We start from the raw sequence: 17,459 nt of genomic DNA on the forward strand, positions 1-17,459 counted from the left end.
GAAAAATGTTTAGAGTTTTCTTTAAACATTTTCTTAAACATTTAGTGGACTTTCATAGCCCTAAATTCATACTGAGATCTGAGGTTGGGAACCAGGGTGCTAAGAGTTCATCATCTTGAACTCCACTTTGTAGTGCTTTGTGAAGCAAGATAAAGACCTCAGCATTTCATTGCCTTTCTGCAAAGGGAGGGTGGGGAGCTGTCAATACGGACATTTATGCCAGATATGTTATACTGTAACAGTTTAATATTATCGAATTCCTGTGCTTAAGGAGTTAGGCAAGAAGAATTTGTGTGTGGATTTATTTCTCCTCCCTTCCCTCTCTGTCAGCTAACCACACACTCACAAAGCCAATAAATGCGATCCACATTAATGTTATTCATTTATGATCAATGACAATTGATCAAGGAAATTCTGATTATAAAGGTAAAAAGAAAAACCCTCCATTTTCTCCAAATATGCACTCCTGTTGAATGGTTGTCTATCTTCAGCTAATATTTATTCACATAAACCCTCAGAATATAATTGCATCACTAAAATAAAAATACTCAAGCCCTGCCCGGAGATTCAGACGTGCTTGGTTGGGGAGGATGTGGGCATCTTTTAAGTTTTCACAAGCTTCCCAGGTGACCCTGAGGGGCATGAGCCTGAATCAGAGATGGAACTATAGCTCACATCTCCTCTGAGGAGCCTTCCCTGATTACCCCATCATACTGTCCACTCTCCCGGCCTTCCTGCAGCAGGTGTGGAGGCAGAATCCTCCTGCCCCGGAGCATGCAGCCTGGGGGCTCTGGCCTGAGGGACTCACTCCTTGTGTGGCTCATGTAGCCCGACATGCCTAACAAAGTGCTCAAGCTCCTGCTTCCCTGAAAGTGGCCTTCTCCCACGCTCTGTCCTTGGCCCTCTACTCAAAGTCACCAACTTAGCAGGCGGAGAGCCCTGGAGATAACGTGATGTGTGATCAGCTGGGTGATTCTTGCTCATGCTGGGACTTCCTGGCACATGCAAAGACGTGGATAAATGAGCCCGTTCTCACGCAGCCATCCAGTCTGTGCTAAACTTCCAGGGATTCTGAGTTCTGGTCCCTATGCACAATGCGCTTATATGTGCCAAGACTCTGGTGACTTGTGGGGGCTGTGGTGACCTGGCTAGACCAACACCTGTCTGTTTTCATTCAAAGTCACATTTGTTTGAAATGACTGCTGGCCAAACACACACATCTGCAGGACAGATCAGACAGGAGGGCCTGTCTGGGGCCCAGGGTCGTGTCCACAGCATCACACAGAGTGATCCTGTCCACTCTCCCGGCGTCCGTGCAAATGCTGTTGGCTCTGTCTCAGTGTCCCCAGGCCACACCTGCCCTGGCATCAGTCCTCTGCCTCCAGCTGCCTGCACCTGCCTCCCCCCCACGCACCTACTCCTGCCCACCCCGGCCTGGTGGAATTGCTCATCTTATCCTCTGTGGGACGTTGGCACTTCCTTCTAGTTGCAGGGCACGGATTCTCTCAGGTTGCCTTAAGGAGAAGGGGTTTGTCACACGGCCTCGAGAAGAATGACCCGGAAGCCCCAGCGTGAAGGCAGCCCGACACAGGCTCTCTCCCAGCCTCGCCTCTGCGCCTCTCCCCAGCCCTCGCAGTCTGCAGTCCACACCAGGTGAGATCCACTGGCGTCTGGCTGCCTCGTGGGTCGCCCTGAGGTGGCTCAGCTGTCCTGTCTCCCACTCACCCCCCAGCCACAAGGAACGGCCTGGAGCCACTTCCCGGAGTGGGCAGTTTCCCAAAGCCACGTGGCGTGGGTGCCTGTGCTCCGTACACCTGTGGTCACCTCTGCAGATCTCTGTCATTGCTGCTACTTGTCCTTATTATCTGGTTATATGTCTCTCTCATCCACTTGGCTGAGCTCTTAAACGCAGGAACTGATTCTTAGGTATCAAGCCTGGTATCTGGTACATAGTAGGTACAAAATAAATACTTGACCAATGAATGAATGCTAGGTATGCCAAAGGCACTAAGTGACTATGTGTATGTCAGCTGATTAAAAGTGAGGACATTGAGGGACTGTAAGACCCAGGTGGAAATACTGTCACAAACACTGCCTGACAGTACCATCCTGACAGGTGGAGAGGGGCACCTCACTGTGGTTTTGATTTGCATTTCCCTGATGATTAGTGGCTCTGAGCCCTCTTTCCTACACCTGTTGGCCCTATGTATGTCTCTGAGAAACCAAAAATACAAAAGACAAGTGTTGTTGGGGATGTGATGGTGTAGCTGCTATGGAGAATAGAATGGAGGGTCCTCACAAAATTAAAAACAGAATTACCATAAAATCTAGCAATTATGAAAAGACTGAAATCAGTATCTCAAAGAGATATGAGTGCTCCCGTGTTCATAGCAATGGCCAAGAGGTGGAAACAACTTAAATGTCCGTGGGCAGATGACAGTAAAGAAAATGTGCTAAATACTGTTCGACCTTAAAAAAGAAAATTCTGCAGTATGCGACAGCATGACCTTTAGGACGTTATGCTAAGTGCATACATAAGCTAGGCACAGAGAGACAAATACTGCATGATTCTTTGACCGTTATTTAGAAATCCTTCCAGGGGACATCGTTGTCACAGGGACACAGATACATGGCCAGGGCAAATGAGCAGGAAGAGCGTGGCTTGTAGGAGGATAATGGCCGTGTGAACTCACAGGGCCTCTCCACGGGGCTTTTATGCTACTGTGGCATTTCAGTGGCCAAGACAAACTGCGCCGCTGAATCAGCCGTGATTGGCCAGGGCCAATTTCACATTCATTTGCTTTAAAAGCCTTTCCCTTCGCGGCAAACCTTCTCCTTTATGGAATGGGGCCACGCCCAGGACTGGCATTTTAGGCACCGCAGACCACAGAGCATTCTCTGCATAAAGGCAGGCCAGGTTGCCTCAACGTCATGCCTGTACCCCAGGCTCTTCTGGAACGCCTGTCCCCGGTGCACAGGGATGCTGTCTCCACCTCCCCCCGCAGGGGGCACATGCAGGAGGGCAGGCTCAGGGTAGGTGGGGAAGGGGAAGACTCCCTGGGCTAGGGCCCTGGCGAGCCCTCCTGCATCCTAGCTCCTTATCTGTGCCTCAGAGCCCAGCCAGGGGACAGCAGTCAGAGGTGGGGCCTGCTCTTTGTGAGCGTGTGTGTGCATCCGGGCTCCGGGCACTGAGAATCCACAGACGAGACGTGGTCCTGCCTTAAGGAGCTCGTGGCCAGGTCCAAGCTGTGTACAGCGCGGGCAGTGGCACCGTGGAGCTGCCGACTGTGGTTGGGGAGGGAGCACCTGCCCACCCGGCAGAGAGGGGCCGGTCCTCCTCGTAACTCCCAGCTGGTCTTCAAGGGCGTCCCAGCGTCAAGGTGAAGGGCAAAGGAAGGGCAGCCCCAGTAGAGCGCATACCCCTGCCTGGGTCCAGAAACAGGGGTATGCTGTGTGCAGGGAGCCAGCACTAAGCATCTTCCAGAAGCAGGCCCGGACTGTGGGAGGCGGGGTTGGAGACAAACCACATGGCCTGCAGAGAGAACTCAAAGTCAGACGGAAGCAGAAGGTTTCATTCTCACATCTCCTTCCCTTCAGTGAGCAGGCAGGCCGGTTAAGAACGCAGGCCTGGAATCAGAGTGGGCCCAGGTCCCGATTCGGCTGCACATGCCTGTCTCTGCCTCTGCAACAAGGGAGGTGCAAGGACTGTATACGGAGGTGCGAGCTCCATAGCTGGGCCGGAAACACCTCTGCACCCGAGGGCATGGGGGCGGGGAGGGAGGCCGCCAGAATCACTGGAGTCCAGGAGAGGAGCAGCAGCCTCCAGCCAGGCAGTGTAACCAGCCCAAGAGCTGGGTGAGAGGGGCCAGGGCAGTAGACGCCTGTCCTCAGTTTCCCCTCCTTCCCCGTCTCCGCTGACCCAGAGAATTCACTGCTGCTCGTTCATCCATCTGCATAGATCAGCCTCCCGGGGCACAGAGCGGAGGGGAGAGTGTCTCTAAGGAGGCCATGGAGGATGTCTGGACTCTTACCCCGTTGGGGAGTGCGGTTTAAGTGAGATATTGCAGCAAAGCTCTTAGAGGAGTTCCAGACCCCAAATAAATGCCCAATCGAGGCTGAACTGAAAAAGCAAACTAGAATCTAGTAGTTAGTTTGCATACATGTGCCACAGACCAATAAAATGCACGAAAGAGAGTCCCGAGGCTGGGTGGAGGTGAGAAGAGGCTTTTGAAAGGGGGTCACCCTTACTGGATGTGACGGTCCCTGGACTGGGAAATTCAGATGTTAATTCTGAACCACAAACTTTGAGGCCTAGAAAAATGGGGAATGGCTTTATTGTCTTTGAGTCCCCGTGGTTACATAATATATAGATTATTTCAAGGGTTTGATATGTAAAATAAGTTCCAGTTCTGGAACATTCCTGCACTGGGATTCCAAGTGCAAATAGGCAGCGCTATAGTCATGGAAGCCCCACCTTCTGCATGGGAAGATTACGTCTCTCCTCAGGCGACCTCCACAAACACCTGCTAATGACAGGGAGCTCTCTGCGAAACTTCTAGATCTGAGGAAGATTTTACAACTTCTCTTTGCCCTTCTGTTCCTTTACAATTCTTAATTTTAAATCTTCTTTCTTAATTTTAACTTTAGGTACCAAGCTAGATCCATTAACTTGTTTTGTGTCCACGGGAGAGTTGTGTGAACACCATATTGTATATTAAAAAAAAAAAAAAAAAAAAACCCAAGAAACCAAAAAGAGCTAAGACCAGAAGAGACTGGAATATACATTAAGAAAATTGGCACAAGAAGAATCAACCCTCCTTGAAATTTTCTTAAAGAATTTTTTCCTTGCAAAGAGAGCCAGACCGTAAAATAAAAACACATGTGGTTGTAAATAAACAAAAACCTCACATATCTCAAGTGTAGTTTTTCACCAAGACAAACTAACATTTTGCTCCGTCTGCTTTTCCTAACACGCACGTTTCATTTCGCCCGAGTGCTTGTTCTGGGAGAAATTCCCACGCGCGTCCCCGGGCTGCAGGGTTTCCCTGGGTGGCGAGAAGTACCGCTTGGTGGTTTCAGAAGCGCTGGCCCCTGTTCATTTCACCAAAAGCAGCAAATATTTAAAAATGAAATTTTCCAGGCTCTTGGCTCCTAAAACAACCTTGTGGGAATCGATGATTTTGAATCTGTGGGCCCCCGGAATGCCTCTCAGCCTTTAATATTGTCATCAACCATTGCCCTGCACAGTGGCAGCCAGTGATCCGAGTCCCGTGGCAGGAGCACAGCGGTACCAAGGCCGTGTTTCTCACCTTTATTGCATTTCTTATTTGCCGACAGCCTGATCCCCGGCAGGCCTGCAGTCTGCTGATTCCTGCTAGTTTGTTCTCATTAACCTGGTCTCTAGGCGGTAGCTGGGTGTAGAGCAACAGTAGGCTCTTCAGAGCTTGTTTGGGTCATGGCTGTTGCGGCCCAGAAGCGAGTTCTGCGCCACTAGCTTTGCGCCTGGCCTTCTGGATTCAAGCACTGCCGTCCCCTGCTCTGTGGCCTCAATCCCACCTCTCTGTAGCTGTCCCATCCCAGCCAGGGCCTGCCCCTCTGGCACCCAGGCCCCCAAACCTGTTCTAGGTCTTTTCCCAAGTGTTTTATCCAGCCAGACTGGGTCATAGAGCCACAGCATCTTAAAGCCAAAAAGAACATTAGGAATTTTCTAGTCTGGTCCTCTACATTTTCAGATAAGGAAATTTTGGTCCCCAGAAAACGCATCCGTGGCCTACTAATGGTAAAGGTGGCATCAGAACTGATAGCAGAACTGGAATGAGAATCCAAGATTTTATAGGACAAATTATGGTTGTAGTATTTAATCAAAATTTCTACTCTATCATGTTTACCAGGTGACTATTGTCTCACCAGAACTATAAGTTATGTGTTACTTGCACCAACATCCTAATATGATCTTTTAAAAATCAACTTTGAAACGGTTCAATGGAAAATGGTTGGTGTTATGATATTGCAGGCTTACGGCTTGTGTCAGCCACACTGATACTATATGTTTGTGGGAAAACCACAGCCCTCCACCTGCCTAATCTGGATGTGGTTGGGTGACAATGTACAGGTTGGGGTGACTTTTGCCAACTGGAAACTTAAGATTATAAAATTTCATTTTCTTCCTCTGATGATTTCTTAAATAAAATGAACTTGGAAGGGCCCTGAAATGTATATTAAACATATGTTTTTGGCTTTTTCCACCGACCCATCATCTGTTGGGGCCAGGTTTACAGACAGTAAGATCAGTAACATTTATGCACAGAAGGCTATCTGGTGAGTTCTTAGGGTGTACGTGACTCTGTGGTCAATAATGTATAGAGAGTTCAGGTGGACTTAAATATAGGTATTGGCATTTGATATTGCTTGAATTAACCCTTTTGCTATATATTAAACCATGATTTTACTTCTACACCACCTGTGCCCATGAAATGTGGGGTCCCTTTGCTGAGATTGTATTTGCAACACACACACAATGCAGGTTTCCTTAATCCGAGTGATAATGTCTCTTCCTTCCAGGCAGAGCATAAAACCACCACACTGGATATGCAGGCATTTCAGATCTTACACCATCTTGTCTTCCAGGCTCTGTGGCTACCCTCCTTTTTATGATGAAAATGACTCCAAGCTCTTTGAACAGATCCTGAAGGCAGAATATGAGTTTGACTCTTCCTACTGGGATGACATCTCTGACTCTGGTAGGTCTCCCACATACAGCCCCCAGCAGGTGCGACACTTGGACCCAGACCACCTGACCCTGATAGGCCCAGGGTTCCCTTGGGGGGCTCAAAGAGGTCCTGAGGCTCCCGCCTTAGTCCATTTTGGCTGTTATATAACAAAGTACCATAGACTGGGCAGCTTAAACAGCCAGCATTCATTTCTTACAGGTCTAGAGGCTGGGAAGTCCAAGATAAAGGTGCTGCGACATTTGGTACCTGGTGAGGGCCCACTGCCTAGTTCACAGACAGCATTTTGTCATTGTGTCCTCACATGGCAAAGGGGGGCAAGAGAGCTCTCTGGGGTCTCTTGTATAAAGGCACTGATCCCATTCATGAGGGCCTTACCCTCATGACCTCATCACCTCCTGAAGACCCCACCTCCAAATACCATCACATAGGGGTTAGGATTTCAACATATGAACTTTGGAGGGACATGTGCATGTGCCAACACACTCAGAGCACACAGTTCATAACAGCACTCAAGGAAGCTTCATGAGCCATATATTTTGACTTAACTTGCAAAGCAGAGGGCAACCTTGGGACATCTGGCTCATTGGGCCAGGCTGTGGGATGGGAACTCCCTCTCCCACCTGTCCTCACCACGCCCCAATCTGGGTGCTCCAGGAGTGGTTTGTAATAGTCTGCCTGGGCTGCACGTGGTGCTCCCTGAGGACTCGGTATCCACAGTGCCTAGCCCAGAGCCTCCAGGCTTAGCAGGAAGCTTGGTGGGTTTAGCTGGATCAGCCATGTCTAACATTCGGAGAGGACGTCACCAAAACAGCCCTCTAAGGCAGTGGGGAACTCATTAGAGGCACATGATTACAAAGATACTTTCTTCTCTGAACCAAAGGTGTCACTAGCAGTTGGAGACAAGGGCCTTAGAGCTGGGGAGTTGGGGCTTCGGGCCTGGCCCTGCTGCCCACCCCATTCACTGGGTCACCCTTGGACGCCCCAGCCTTGGCCTTCTTTTTCCCCAAGTGCTGGTGCCTTTTGTGGTCCAAGGTACAGTAGGGACCTTGGAGGGCTGGTCTCTTACCTTTCATGCTGTACATGATACTCCCGGCGACATGGTGATATATGATATAGTCCCATCTCCAGCCACAAAGTGACCCCTTCCGATGTGCCTTCTTTATGAACAGCCAAAGACTTCATTCGGAATCTGATGGAAAAAGACCCAAATAAAAGATACACCTGTGAGCAGGCGACGCGGCACCCATGGTAAGAGAAATCCCCTGGTATGAAGACTGTGTCGTCTATGCCTCCCAGAGTCAGCTCTCTGTGGCCATTCTCATTTATGAAATCCACATGGGTGTTAATTTCATCCCATTCTGCCTGGCGTCTGTACTTCTCTCCCCGAGCCAACATTTGAACTCTTTCATGGCTTCAGGACATGATCTTCTGGATGCACCCATGAGAAGTTAGGGTGCAAAAGACAGTTGTCGCTCTGTCGCTCTGTCGCTTTGCAGAAAGTTTTTAAGGGTCATTTTTATTGAAAGTAATCACCCAGTGAGGCATTGGAGTTTTATTCCTTGAGTTTATTACTCAGTAGTTAAATGAATTGAAGTTACCTATTTTTTCCTTTGAAAATACCTTTCGAATTAGTGTTTCTTCAGTTCTAGAGGGAATAATTAATAGCTTATGGCTTTTTTCACATTTTCAGCATTTAGAACCCAGCTTTACTGTCAGCTAGCTGTGACGTTGGGCTTATACTAGACTTTTCTGGGCCTTAGATTTTTCGTTGTTACAATGAAAATAACAATACCTAATTTACAGAGCTGACCTGAGAAATCATGGAGATAGTAGCCGTAAGGGTTTAGCATGATGTCTGGTACATAATAGATGCTCAACTAATTGTAGCTCTTATTATTAAAGCACTGTGAGCATCCGTTTTGAAACAAATGCCAAGAGTAGTGAAATACTCAATATAATGAAAATAAATGCACAGAACCTTCCTACAACTCTTTTAGGAAGCACTCTAGAAAGCCATCCCCTGTTTAGCCAGCTGTCTTCTGTGGCATCTCCTCCAGGGTCACACATGCAGGTTGGCCTTCCAGAGGGGACTTGCTCACAGGTCGTGTCCTGACCCAGTTTCACAGCATGTTAATGGGTAACACCCGTCACTTTGTCAGTCTCTTTTGTGTTCCAGGCACTGAGCTAATTGTTTTAACGTATTGTCTCCTTTTTGATTTATAATAACACTGTGAGGTAGGTTTTTGTCTTCATTTCAGAGCTAAGGAAATAGAAGATGTAGAAACTTAGCCAAGACTGCACGACTAGCTAGCGGCAGAGCCAGGGGTGCGGCCAGTACTGTCCGATTCCAAAATGATGCTCCTCACCACCACGCTGAAGAAAAGGAAAAGAGGGAGAAAGGAAAGGGCTAGGGACAGAAGGAAAGAATGTTCTGGAAAAGTAGTCAGTTGTGATTGTGCATCACCTTGATATTTTTAATAAGTCACTTTGACCAATAGGAGAAACCAAAGAAGGGGATGTAAGTTTTACTGAGGGGCGTGGAAGCGGGGCAAGGTGGGCCCAGCAGAACACGATGCCCACACGTCTTGCACCGTGAGAAGCTTCCCCCAGGCCGGCAGGGAGGGGACGGTGGCACTCCAGGCAGGGCAAGCAGCCGGGGCCACGGGGCTGGGGGTGCAACTGTCCTGGAGCCCCCAGCACCTGGTTTTCTGGAGTAAGAGTGGACAAAGGAAATAGGCAGGAGGGGAGGCTAGAAAGGAATGCAGGAACTGGCAGGTTCTGGCCTAGCCTGCTCGACTCCCAGCCCCGGCTTCACCACTCACTGCCGTGTGGACGAGCTCCTTAGCCCTGGGGAACCGCCCCTGTAGACTCAAGATCACGAATAGCAGCAACATACAGCCTTCATGTAACGAAGACGAGTGCCTGGCCCCTGACACATGCACGAGTGGCCACTATTTTATTATTGTACTAAGAGATTTGTGCTTTTCCCTTTGGGCAGTGGGGCCCCTGACAGGTTTGAAGCAGGGTGACCAGATTTGATTTTAGGGAGCCCGATCTGGCCACAGAGGAGAGAGGGTGGGTGGCGGGAGAGGGGATGGGGGAGTGTGGCAGGAAGGTGCAGTGCAGAGGTGGGAGGAGGCTGGCCCAGAGGAGGGTGACGGTGGCCTGGCGGGCAGCAGGACAGGGAGGGGCAGGGGTGCAGAGGACAATGCACCACACTTGGGCAGAGAGCCACAGGCACTGGCAAAGCGCTGGCAGGCAGCGTGAGATAGTGAGAGGTCGGAAATTGTTCCCATATGGTTGTGCTGGGAGGAGACGCAGGCTTCGGGGCAGAGAGGGGACTCAGCCTCGGCACACTGGGCTGGAGGTCCCGGGAGCCTTGCACACGGAGCTCCATGGTGGGCGCTCTGCCGAATGAGCCGGGCGCCCGTGGCGTCAGCTAGATGACTTCAGTGACCAGCCTGTGTACCAGCCTGTGAGTGTAGCAGCGAAAGGCTTGATTCAGAGGTGATTATTTTCCAGTGCTTTATATTTTTACTGAAGACTTCCAGAAAGTCAAACGCTGGAAAATGACAAAAACAAATGCATTTGTCCCAAGCATCACTGCAACTCTTCACTTGCCTGCGTTTATGACATGCTTGTCTGTTTTCTGTAACATCGCCAGGGCAGAAGAGAACGCAGGCTCCACTGGGAGCCGGCAGGAGGCGGAGCCGTTCCTGCAGTGGAGCGAGCACCCCACGTCCCCACTCTGCACATGTGTTCCCAGCACATCCATTGCACCCAGGGAGCATCATCTGTCATTCCTCACCTGCGCCTCCAACTTAACCAAGACCACCCAGGGCTACTGAGGCCTCAGGAATCACAGACGCCTTCCCTTAGCCTCGAAACAGACGCCTCCAGGCAGGAGAGGGCTCTTTCCAGAGCTCTCCTTGCAAAAAGCAGGCAGCCCTCTCCCCAGATGTTCCCAAGCCCCTTTCACTGCAGGCCTGCTCTCCTCTCGCTGGTGTGTGGCCAGGTCCCCCAGGCTGCTGACTGATGGCTGTCTCAGGGCAGCGCCTCAGAGGAGCTCATGTGTCCCGGTCAGTTGTTCTGAGCATCTGTGTCTGGTTTTGCAGGTGAATAAGACCAAAGCTGGTGTCAGCGTCCTATGCTGTTGTTGTAAACTTCTCAGCTAATGGTGAACAGCATTGACAAGCAACGTACAGGGATGAGCAAGACAGAGAGACTGAAAGAGAGAGGATAATTGATTTTAAGGAATTAAGGCATTGATTCGCATGATTGCGGGGGCTGGAGAGTCCAAAAATCCACAGGGCTGTCTGCAGACCTGGGAAGAGCGGATGTTGCAGCTTGAGTCCGAAGACAGTCTAGAAACCGTGTTTCCTCTTCCTCTTCTCTTAGGGCCTCCAACTGATTTCAGTGGGGCTCACCCACATTATGGACAGTAACAGACCTTGCTTAGAGAGTCTACTGATTAAATGTTAATCTCATCTAAAAAATACTTCCACAGCATTATCTAGACTAGCATTTGGCCAAAAATCTCTGAGTACCATGGCCTAGCCAAGTTTATCATAAAATTAACCATCATACCCTGGAATGTTCACTGAGACCCCCTTCCCTCTTCCGGGCTCCAGCCAGCTAAGATCCAATCGGCTGTAGGAATCGGGAAGCAGCCCGGGAGCCCGACAAAGCACTGCCTGGGATTCCCGCCAAGCATCACCAAGCCTGTCTTAAGCAAGTGGCTGGAAAAATGCAGACCCAGAGCGGTGGAGGTAGAGTAGACCACGTATGAGGCGAAAACACCAGCGGCAGGGAGAGATGAGTTTGATGACCTATGCACAGATAAGGATAGCAAGACAGGCCACAAAAGGTGTGGTTCTGTAAATGCCATCTTTATTGTCCATGTAGGTATTAAAACCAGACAGCAAAAGAGAGACATGAATAAAACCTGCGCACCCATCACTTTACATATATGTGTGTGTCTATAGTTGTATAAGGAAATTCTGCTGTATCCAAAGTATTGGTTGCTTCCTAGGATGATCTAGGTGACCACAAAGGTCTCTTCCAAGTTTAAGGATTCCAGGCCTCGGTTTTGTGGGGGGATGATACTGAAGCTGGTGTCAGTGCCCTGCGTTGTTATTGTAAACTCCCTAGCTTACGTGAGCAGCAGCAACTGTTGTCATCGTGGTGTCCATTTGAGGAGGACCATGTCATGCAGTTGTGGCCCAAGGTGGCAGCACCCTCCCCTGAAAAGAGGCTGCCGAACAGGGAGGCTTCGGGCCACCTTCTGCACAGCTGGCCTCCACCCAGCCCTAGCACAGCCTGGGACTGTGGCAAGTGAGCAGGAAACATTCCTGAAATAATCGAAAGCTTGCATTTTCCTTCCATCTGGGCCTGCATGAACCCACAGAGATGGCACAGGAAGCAGAGCGCAGGCAACAGGCCCCAGGCTCAAAGCATTTGAGACCATGCTGCTGACAGGCAGGTGGAACGGGAGGCCCGGAGTCTCCCTGACCCCCCCACCCCCACCCCCAACCAGCCTGTTTGCTTTGGCGCCCGGCCCCGCCCTGCAGCAGCGCTGGGCCCCAGGAATTCCTTCCTTCCTACCGCTTTGGCCCTGTCGTTTCCCAGAAACAGCTGGCCACTGACAAGTTGGAACTGGCATCCTTTTCTGAGGATGTAGCTTTTAAACATGGTCCAGGAGGAAACCCTCCCATGGGCTGTCTAGGAGAAAAGGCTTCATGAAGATGTCTGCAGCTCCCTAACCTCCTGACTCTGGTTTCAGACGGATTTGGCCGTTCAGAGATCCCATCTCTGTTTCGGTGCTGTGTCTAGGAAGAGGGGACAATTGACATTGGTTGGAGACGGAAACCTGGTTCACGGGGTGACTTTCTAAGAGTGCTCTTGGCTGTTTCCAGCCCTGCTGGGAAGGAAGAGGAGCGTATTTAGGGGGAAGTTGCTCTTAGCTGGGGATATCAGACTGGATTCTAAACCCAGGCCTGCCCCGCACAGACTTAACATCCAGGCTGTCAGCCATGTTTGCAGTTCCGCAGGGGGAGTCTGGGTTGGGTGCTTTCTTGCCTGAATAAGCCCTGAGCTTGTTCCTTTCATCTCTCAAGGCAGCTGGAAGGAGCAGTTGGTGGTGTCCAGGGCTGCTTTGTCCCCAGAGCAGTCAGGGTCTGGGAGATGGACGGTTCCTCACCGACCAGTTACCTCCCAGCCAGGCCTTGACATCTGCCCTTTAACTTTGCCAAGAGTCAATAAACACCTGTCTGATCTCAGGCATCAGACACCAACCTAGAATTTAGTAGTTTGGAGCTGGAGGAAGATAGAAGGATCAAAGCCCAAGAAACACTGAGAGCAGAACACGGTGGTTGGGGGACAGGGAGAGGGACAGTGTGGGGAGGCTGCCACCTTCCAGAAGGGCATGTGTGTGGGTAGCAAGAGCTGTGAGCGACCTCCAGGTAATTCCAAGCCTAGAGATTGTGAGCTGAGCGAGGCAGGAAGATGTAAGACCCAAGGAAAGAGACACCAGAGGGAGCAAAGGGTAGGGTGCGGAGGACTCTACGGAGAGGGCTGATGAGCACACCTGAGTTCTGCCCTGCTGATCGGAGAAGGTTCAGGAACAAGCACCAGCCAAAGAAAAGATTGCCCAGGGCCGTGGAGGGCCCAGTTGAATGCAGAGTGAACGTGGTCCTCAAAGTTCTGAGAACTTTCTAGGAAATGCAGGGGCAGAGGACGCATGGGCAGGGTTGAGCACGGAGCAGGTGTTGCTGAGCAGAGCATCACAGGGCTTAGCTCAGCTGCACTGGAGCCAGGAGGGAGCTGAGAGTCCCAGGATGTGAGCGGGGTCCATGGCACGGAAGTCCTAGGAGGCGTCGTGGGAGATGTTGTGGATTCCGATGGTGCAGGAATTTGGTCAAAAGAGCGAAAAAGAGCCAGGTGGTGAGGCCAACCAGGTGAGGCCAACCAGGAGGGTGTTGGTGGGTCCAGGGGGAGGGTGCAGAGTATGGAAGGCAGGTAGGACTTGGGGGTGATGGTAGTGGGAAGAGCCAGGTGGTGGCCCGGGCAGCTGGCAAGGCAGTGGCCACCCTCTGCCCGACCAGCCTCCATCAGAGCCCCAAAGAAACCCTTTCAAAGAGGCGTCTCTGCCTCTGTTTCAGGATCGCTGGTGACACAGCCCTCAACAAAAACATCCATGAGTCCGTCAGCTCCCAGATCCGGAAGAACTTCACCAAAAGCAAATGGAGAGTAAGTCTTGAGTGTGTTAAATGCCCGGTGAATGTAGCCACTCTCGTCCAACTTGTTCTACAGTTGGAGCATTTCTCACTGCTAAAGGTTACGGTCATCTGAGTTTGGACAAAATTCCCCAGAACCTCACCCGAATGATTTTGCCAATTTTAACCAATAATAAATAAGACTGAGAGGGAGCGTCATGGTGTGAGAGGGACAGAGAGAGTGATTAAACATTGCCCCTTTGTAATGCAAACACAGCAATTGTGACAGCTCTGACTAATTTGCTGTTTCTTAAGCAACATAATCCCTTTTGTCTTTCTTCACTTTGCTAGAACTTTGAATAATTGACTTTTATAAAAGTGATATGAAGGGAGGAAAACTCCAGGAAACCTGAGTTGAACTCACCAGTATTTCCTGCTAAAAAATTGACAGATTGAATCCATAGAGTTTTCGTGCTCATCTATTAATTACCCAAACTCTTATGTTCTAATCAGCGTGGGGAATTATGGGCCCTCTGTTTTGTCCTGAGAGCCAACAATGAGAGACTCAGTAAGAAACAAAATTCATTCCACAGGCCTGCTTTATTCAAAGGAAATGATATTTAGGACAAAAGTACCAACGATAGGAAAATAACTATTTTAAAATGTCAGATTTTAAGCTATTATATGTCTTCTATTCTAAAAATCACTTAAATTATAGAGAATTGTTTGACATGTATTCTATGTGTTTATGACATCAGAAGAAAACTATTTTAAATCTCCAAGATATATTTTGATGGGGAGGGGGTTTCATACATCAGTGTACTTTTGAAAGAAAGGGCAACGTACGTTTTCTTTCTAGAGCGTCATGAGAATGACTTAAGAAGTTTGAAACGCTTAGGGTGACAGGATAAAGGACAGGACAGGACACAGCCAGAGTCTTTCCTAATTAGCTGGAATATTTTGTCTGCTTTTTTTCCTTTCTTAAATTTCAGCAAGCGTTTAATGCCACAGCTCTCATGAGACATATGAGAGAACTACATCTTGGCAGCAGCCTGGACAGTTCCAATGCAAGTGTCTCCAGCAACCTCAGTCGGGCCAGCCGAAAAGATTGTGCATATGTAGCAAAAGCAGAATTCTTTAGGTGGCATGGAAGACATGTCGGGGGCGGAGGGGGGGGGAGGACTGTCAGTTGCCGAGTACCTACTGTTTGCCGGGCGTTTGCAATACATTATCCCATTCCCACACCTGCCCTGGGACATTCTAGAAAATAGAATCATTTGACACTCACATGACCCTGGGTATCACTATTTCCATCTATGAGAAATCCATGGCTCAAGTTCCACAGCTTCTGTCTGGATAGAGGCCCGGATGCTTTGTGATCTGTCTCCTTCCCTCTGATTTGTCTCTCACTGTGCAGTCACTCTCAGGATGGAGGGAGGGATGGCCTGATCTCCCTGACTTCGAATATATATTTTTTCCGTGATGAGGATGATAATAATTAGAGCTCGTTTATACGGCGTGCATTGGCTTGGCAAAAAAAAAAAAAAAAGTGATAGTAACAGTATTGCATCATCCTTCATCTTTGCATGGGCTGTTCCGTCCTGAGGGCACACTACGCCCCCCTCATTTCCTTCTCCCGCTTTTATCTTAATCTCCTGCATTTCTCTGCATTTATCTTAATCTCCTTCGGGACCGCCCTGCCCTTACACGTTCCCAAGAACTCAGCACATGCCCCCCCCACCCCCGGCGCGTTGCACATTGAAGATCCACACTCACAATTCCAACGTGACTCCTTCCCACCTTCTGCTCAAAGGGAGCCCTGTGACTGATTGTTTCTTTAAAGATTCAAACAATGGCGTTGACAGCGAAGCCCGTCTTAGGAATTTACGTCATGGATCTCCCTGTGTTCGTGCGTACACGCTTGGGAGCTTTCCCAGGCCAGGGGACTGCTGAGTTCACACGGCAATAGATGAACATCCTTATTTCCAAGTGCTCTGTGTCACAAAATGCTTCTCAGCTAGACAACACGCCAACAACACGCCAACCAGGCGTCAGAAGCAGCTGTCAGAATCTTCCCTCGTTCTTAAAATACCTGCTTCACAGAGCTGTTATAAGACAAGAGCAGTTCTTACAATGACAGTGTGTGTTCCACAGGTAGCCTGGCACCTAGTTCATAGTAAGCGCTCAGTGCGTGGAACCTGGCATATCATGGTAGCGAAGCCATGGTGGTGTGTTCAAATAGAAATCAGTTATAATGAAGAAAGGAGAGTTGGGTCTAAGAATAAAGCATTTTGGACACATTGCAAAGGCCTTCCTGTAGGTAGGTACAGATGTAGGGTCACATGAGTAAAAGTTGCCCCCCCCCCACAAATCCAGCCAGGCTGACACGCTTGTGGTGGGGAGGAGGGGTGAGAACTTGCTTCTGGAGCTCTGACCCCCCACCCCGTGTCTGCTGTTCCCCCGCAGGCCTGGCACCTTCCACGCTGTGTAGTTTCATGTCCTCTTCGTCAGGGGTCTCAGGAGTCGGAGCTGAGCGGAGACCCAGGCCCACCACTGTGACGACAGTGCACACGGGAAGCAAGTGACTGGCTCTGGAGGTGGGGGCCCCGGGGCGGGGCCGGGGAAGGGGAGCCCCAGGGTCGCCGGTGCCGCGAGCCCCTCCAGCGAGCCCCCCATCTTGCATGGTGCACCTCCTTGCATCGGACCGGAAGACAGAAGTTTTTTTTTATGGCCATATTTTATACTGCGATTCTGAAGTGTTCATTTCTCACAAACTGTACTGACTCACGGGGAGCCGACCTAACAGGACCTGGTGCTGTACATACGCGTCTGGCCAAGCTGTGTCTGAACGGGCCTCTCATCCCTCTGCCCCGGCGCCACCGTGTCCACTCTCCTCGGCTTAGGTAACCGTCTATGGTGTATTTTTTCATTCATGACAAAAAAAAAATGGTTTCAACTGGATTATTTAAACATTGGTAAATATTGTGCATTAGGGTTTTTTTTTCCTTCTAAGAAATATGTCCTTTTGACTGTATCTCTCAGTTACATGATCTATATCTTTTGCTCTTTAATAGTGGTTTTATGTTAACCTATAAGAGATTTTTTTTCTTTTCCTCCAAGGGGAATTTAAAGGTATTTTTAAAAATTCTAATAAGAGAATTGAGACTCTGTCTCCAAGGCTAAGAGTGCACTTTACTGCCATTCCTTCTGTCGTCCCCCCTTCCCCGGGCGGAGAGTCCCTGAGAAGACAGCTCGGCAGTTCTGCAGGGCTGGGTTCTCTCCAGGGTGGCTCTGGGGGGGAGGGGGCGAACTGCAGCAGAATTTCCCGAGCAGCCCCCGGCCCCCAGCAGACCCCAGGCCAACCGGCAACCAGAGGGGCCTCTCGCCATCAGCCGTCAGAGACAGAGAAGCCACCCAGGGCTAAAGGTCACGGGCCAGACTTGCCATGAGACATCCACGGTGCAGACACGCATGAGCCTCCCGCACGAAAGGAACGGGCTGCCGTTCAGTTTCA

The 17,459-nt window shown here is 50.0% G+C and overlaps 1 protein-coding gene across 1 annotated transcript; it reads left to right on the forward strand.

Annotated features, from left to right (window-relative positions):
• The first annotated feature begins 1,552 nt into the window (after positions 1 to 1,552).
• On the forward strand, positions 1,553 to 17,039 carry LOC123641473 (calcium/calmodulin-dependent protein kinase type 1D-like). Its single transcript, XM_045556321.1, has 6 exons — positions 1,553 to 1,653; positions 6,628 to 6,740; positions 7,901 to 7,979; positions 13,892 to 13,979; positions 14,938 to 15,061; positions 16,414 to 17,039. The coding sequence occupies exons 1-6, from the start codon at positions 1,553 to 1,555 to the stop codon at positions 16,434 to 16,436; spliced, it is 528 nt and encodes a 175-aa protein (XP_045412277.1). The 3' UTR covers positions 16,437 to 17,039.
• Positions 17,040 to 17,459: the final 420 nt, after the last annotated feature.

Source organism: Lemur catta, chromosome 1 (genome assembly GCF_020740605.2).
Source record: "Lemur catta isolate mLemCat1 chromosome 1, mLemCat1.pri, whole genome shotgun sequence".
In the NCBI taxonomy this organism is placed as follows: Eukaryota; Metazoa; Chordata; class Mammalia; order Primates; family Lemuridae; genus Lemur; species Lemur catta.

Bases quoted from the DNA above. Each gene is read 5' to 3' on its own strand.
- LOC123641473 (XM_045556321.1), top strand. From the start codon at position 1,553: ATGACCCGGAAGCCCCAGCGTGAAGGCAGCCCGACACAGGCTCTCTCC. The intron at 1,654-6,627 runs GTGAGATCCACT...CTTGTCTTCCAG, and splicing joins CAGTCTGCAGTCCACACCAG to GCTCTGTGGCTACCCTCCTT. The intron at 6,741-7,900 runs GTAGGTCTCCCA...CTTTATGAACAG, and splicing joins GGATGACATCTCTGACTCTG to CCAAAGACTTCATTCGGAAT.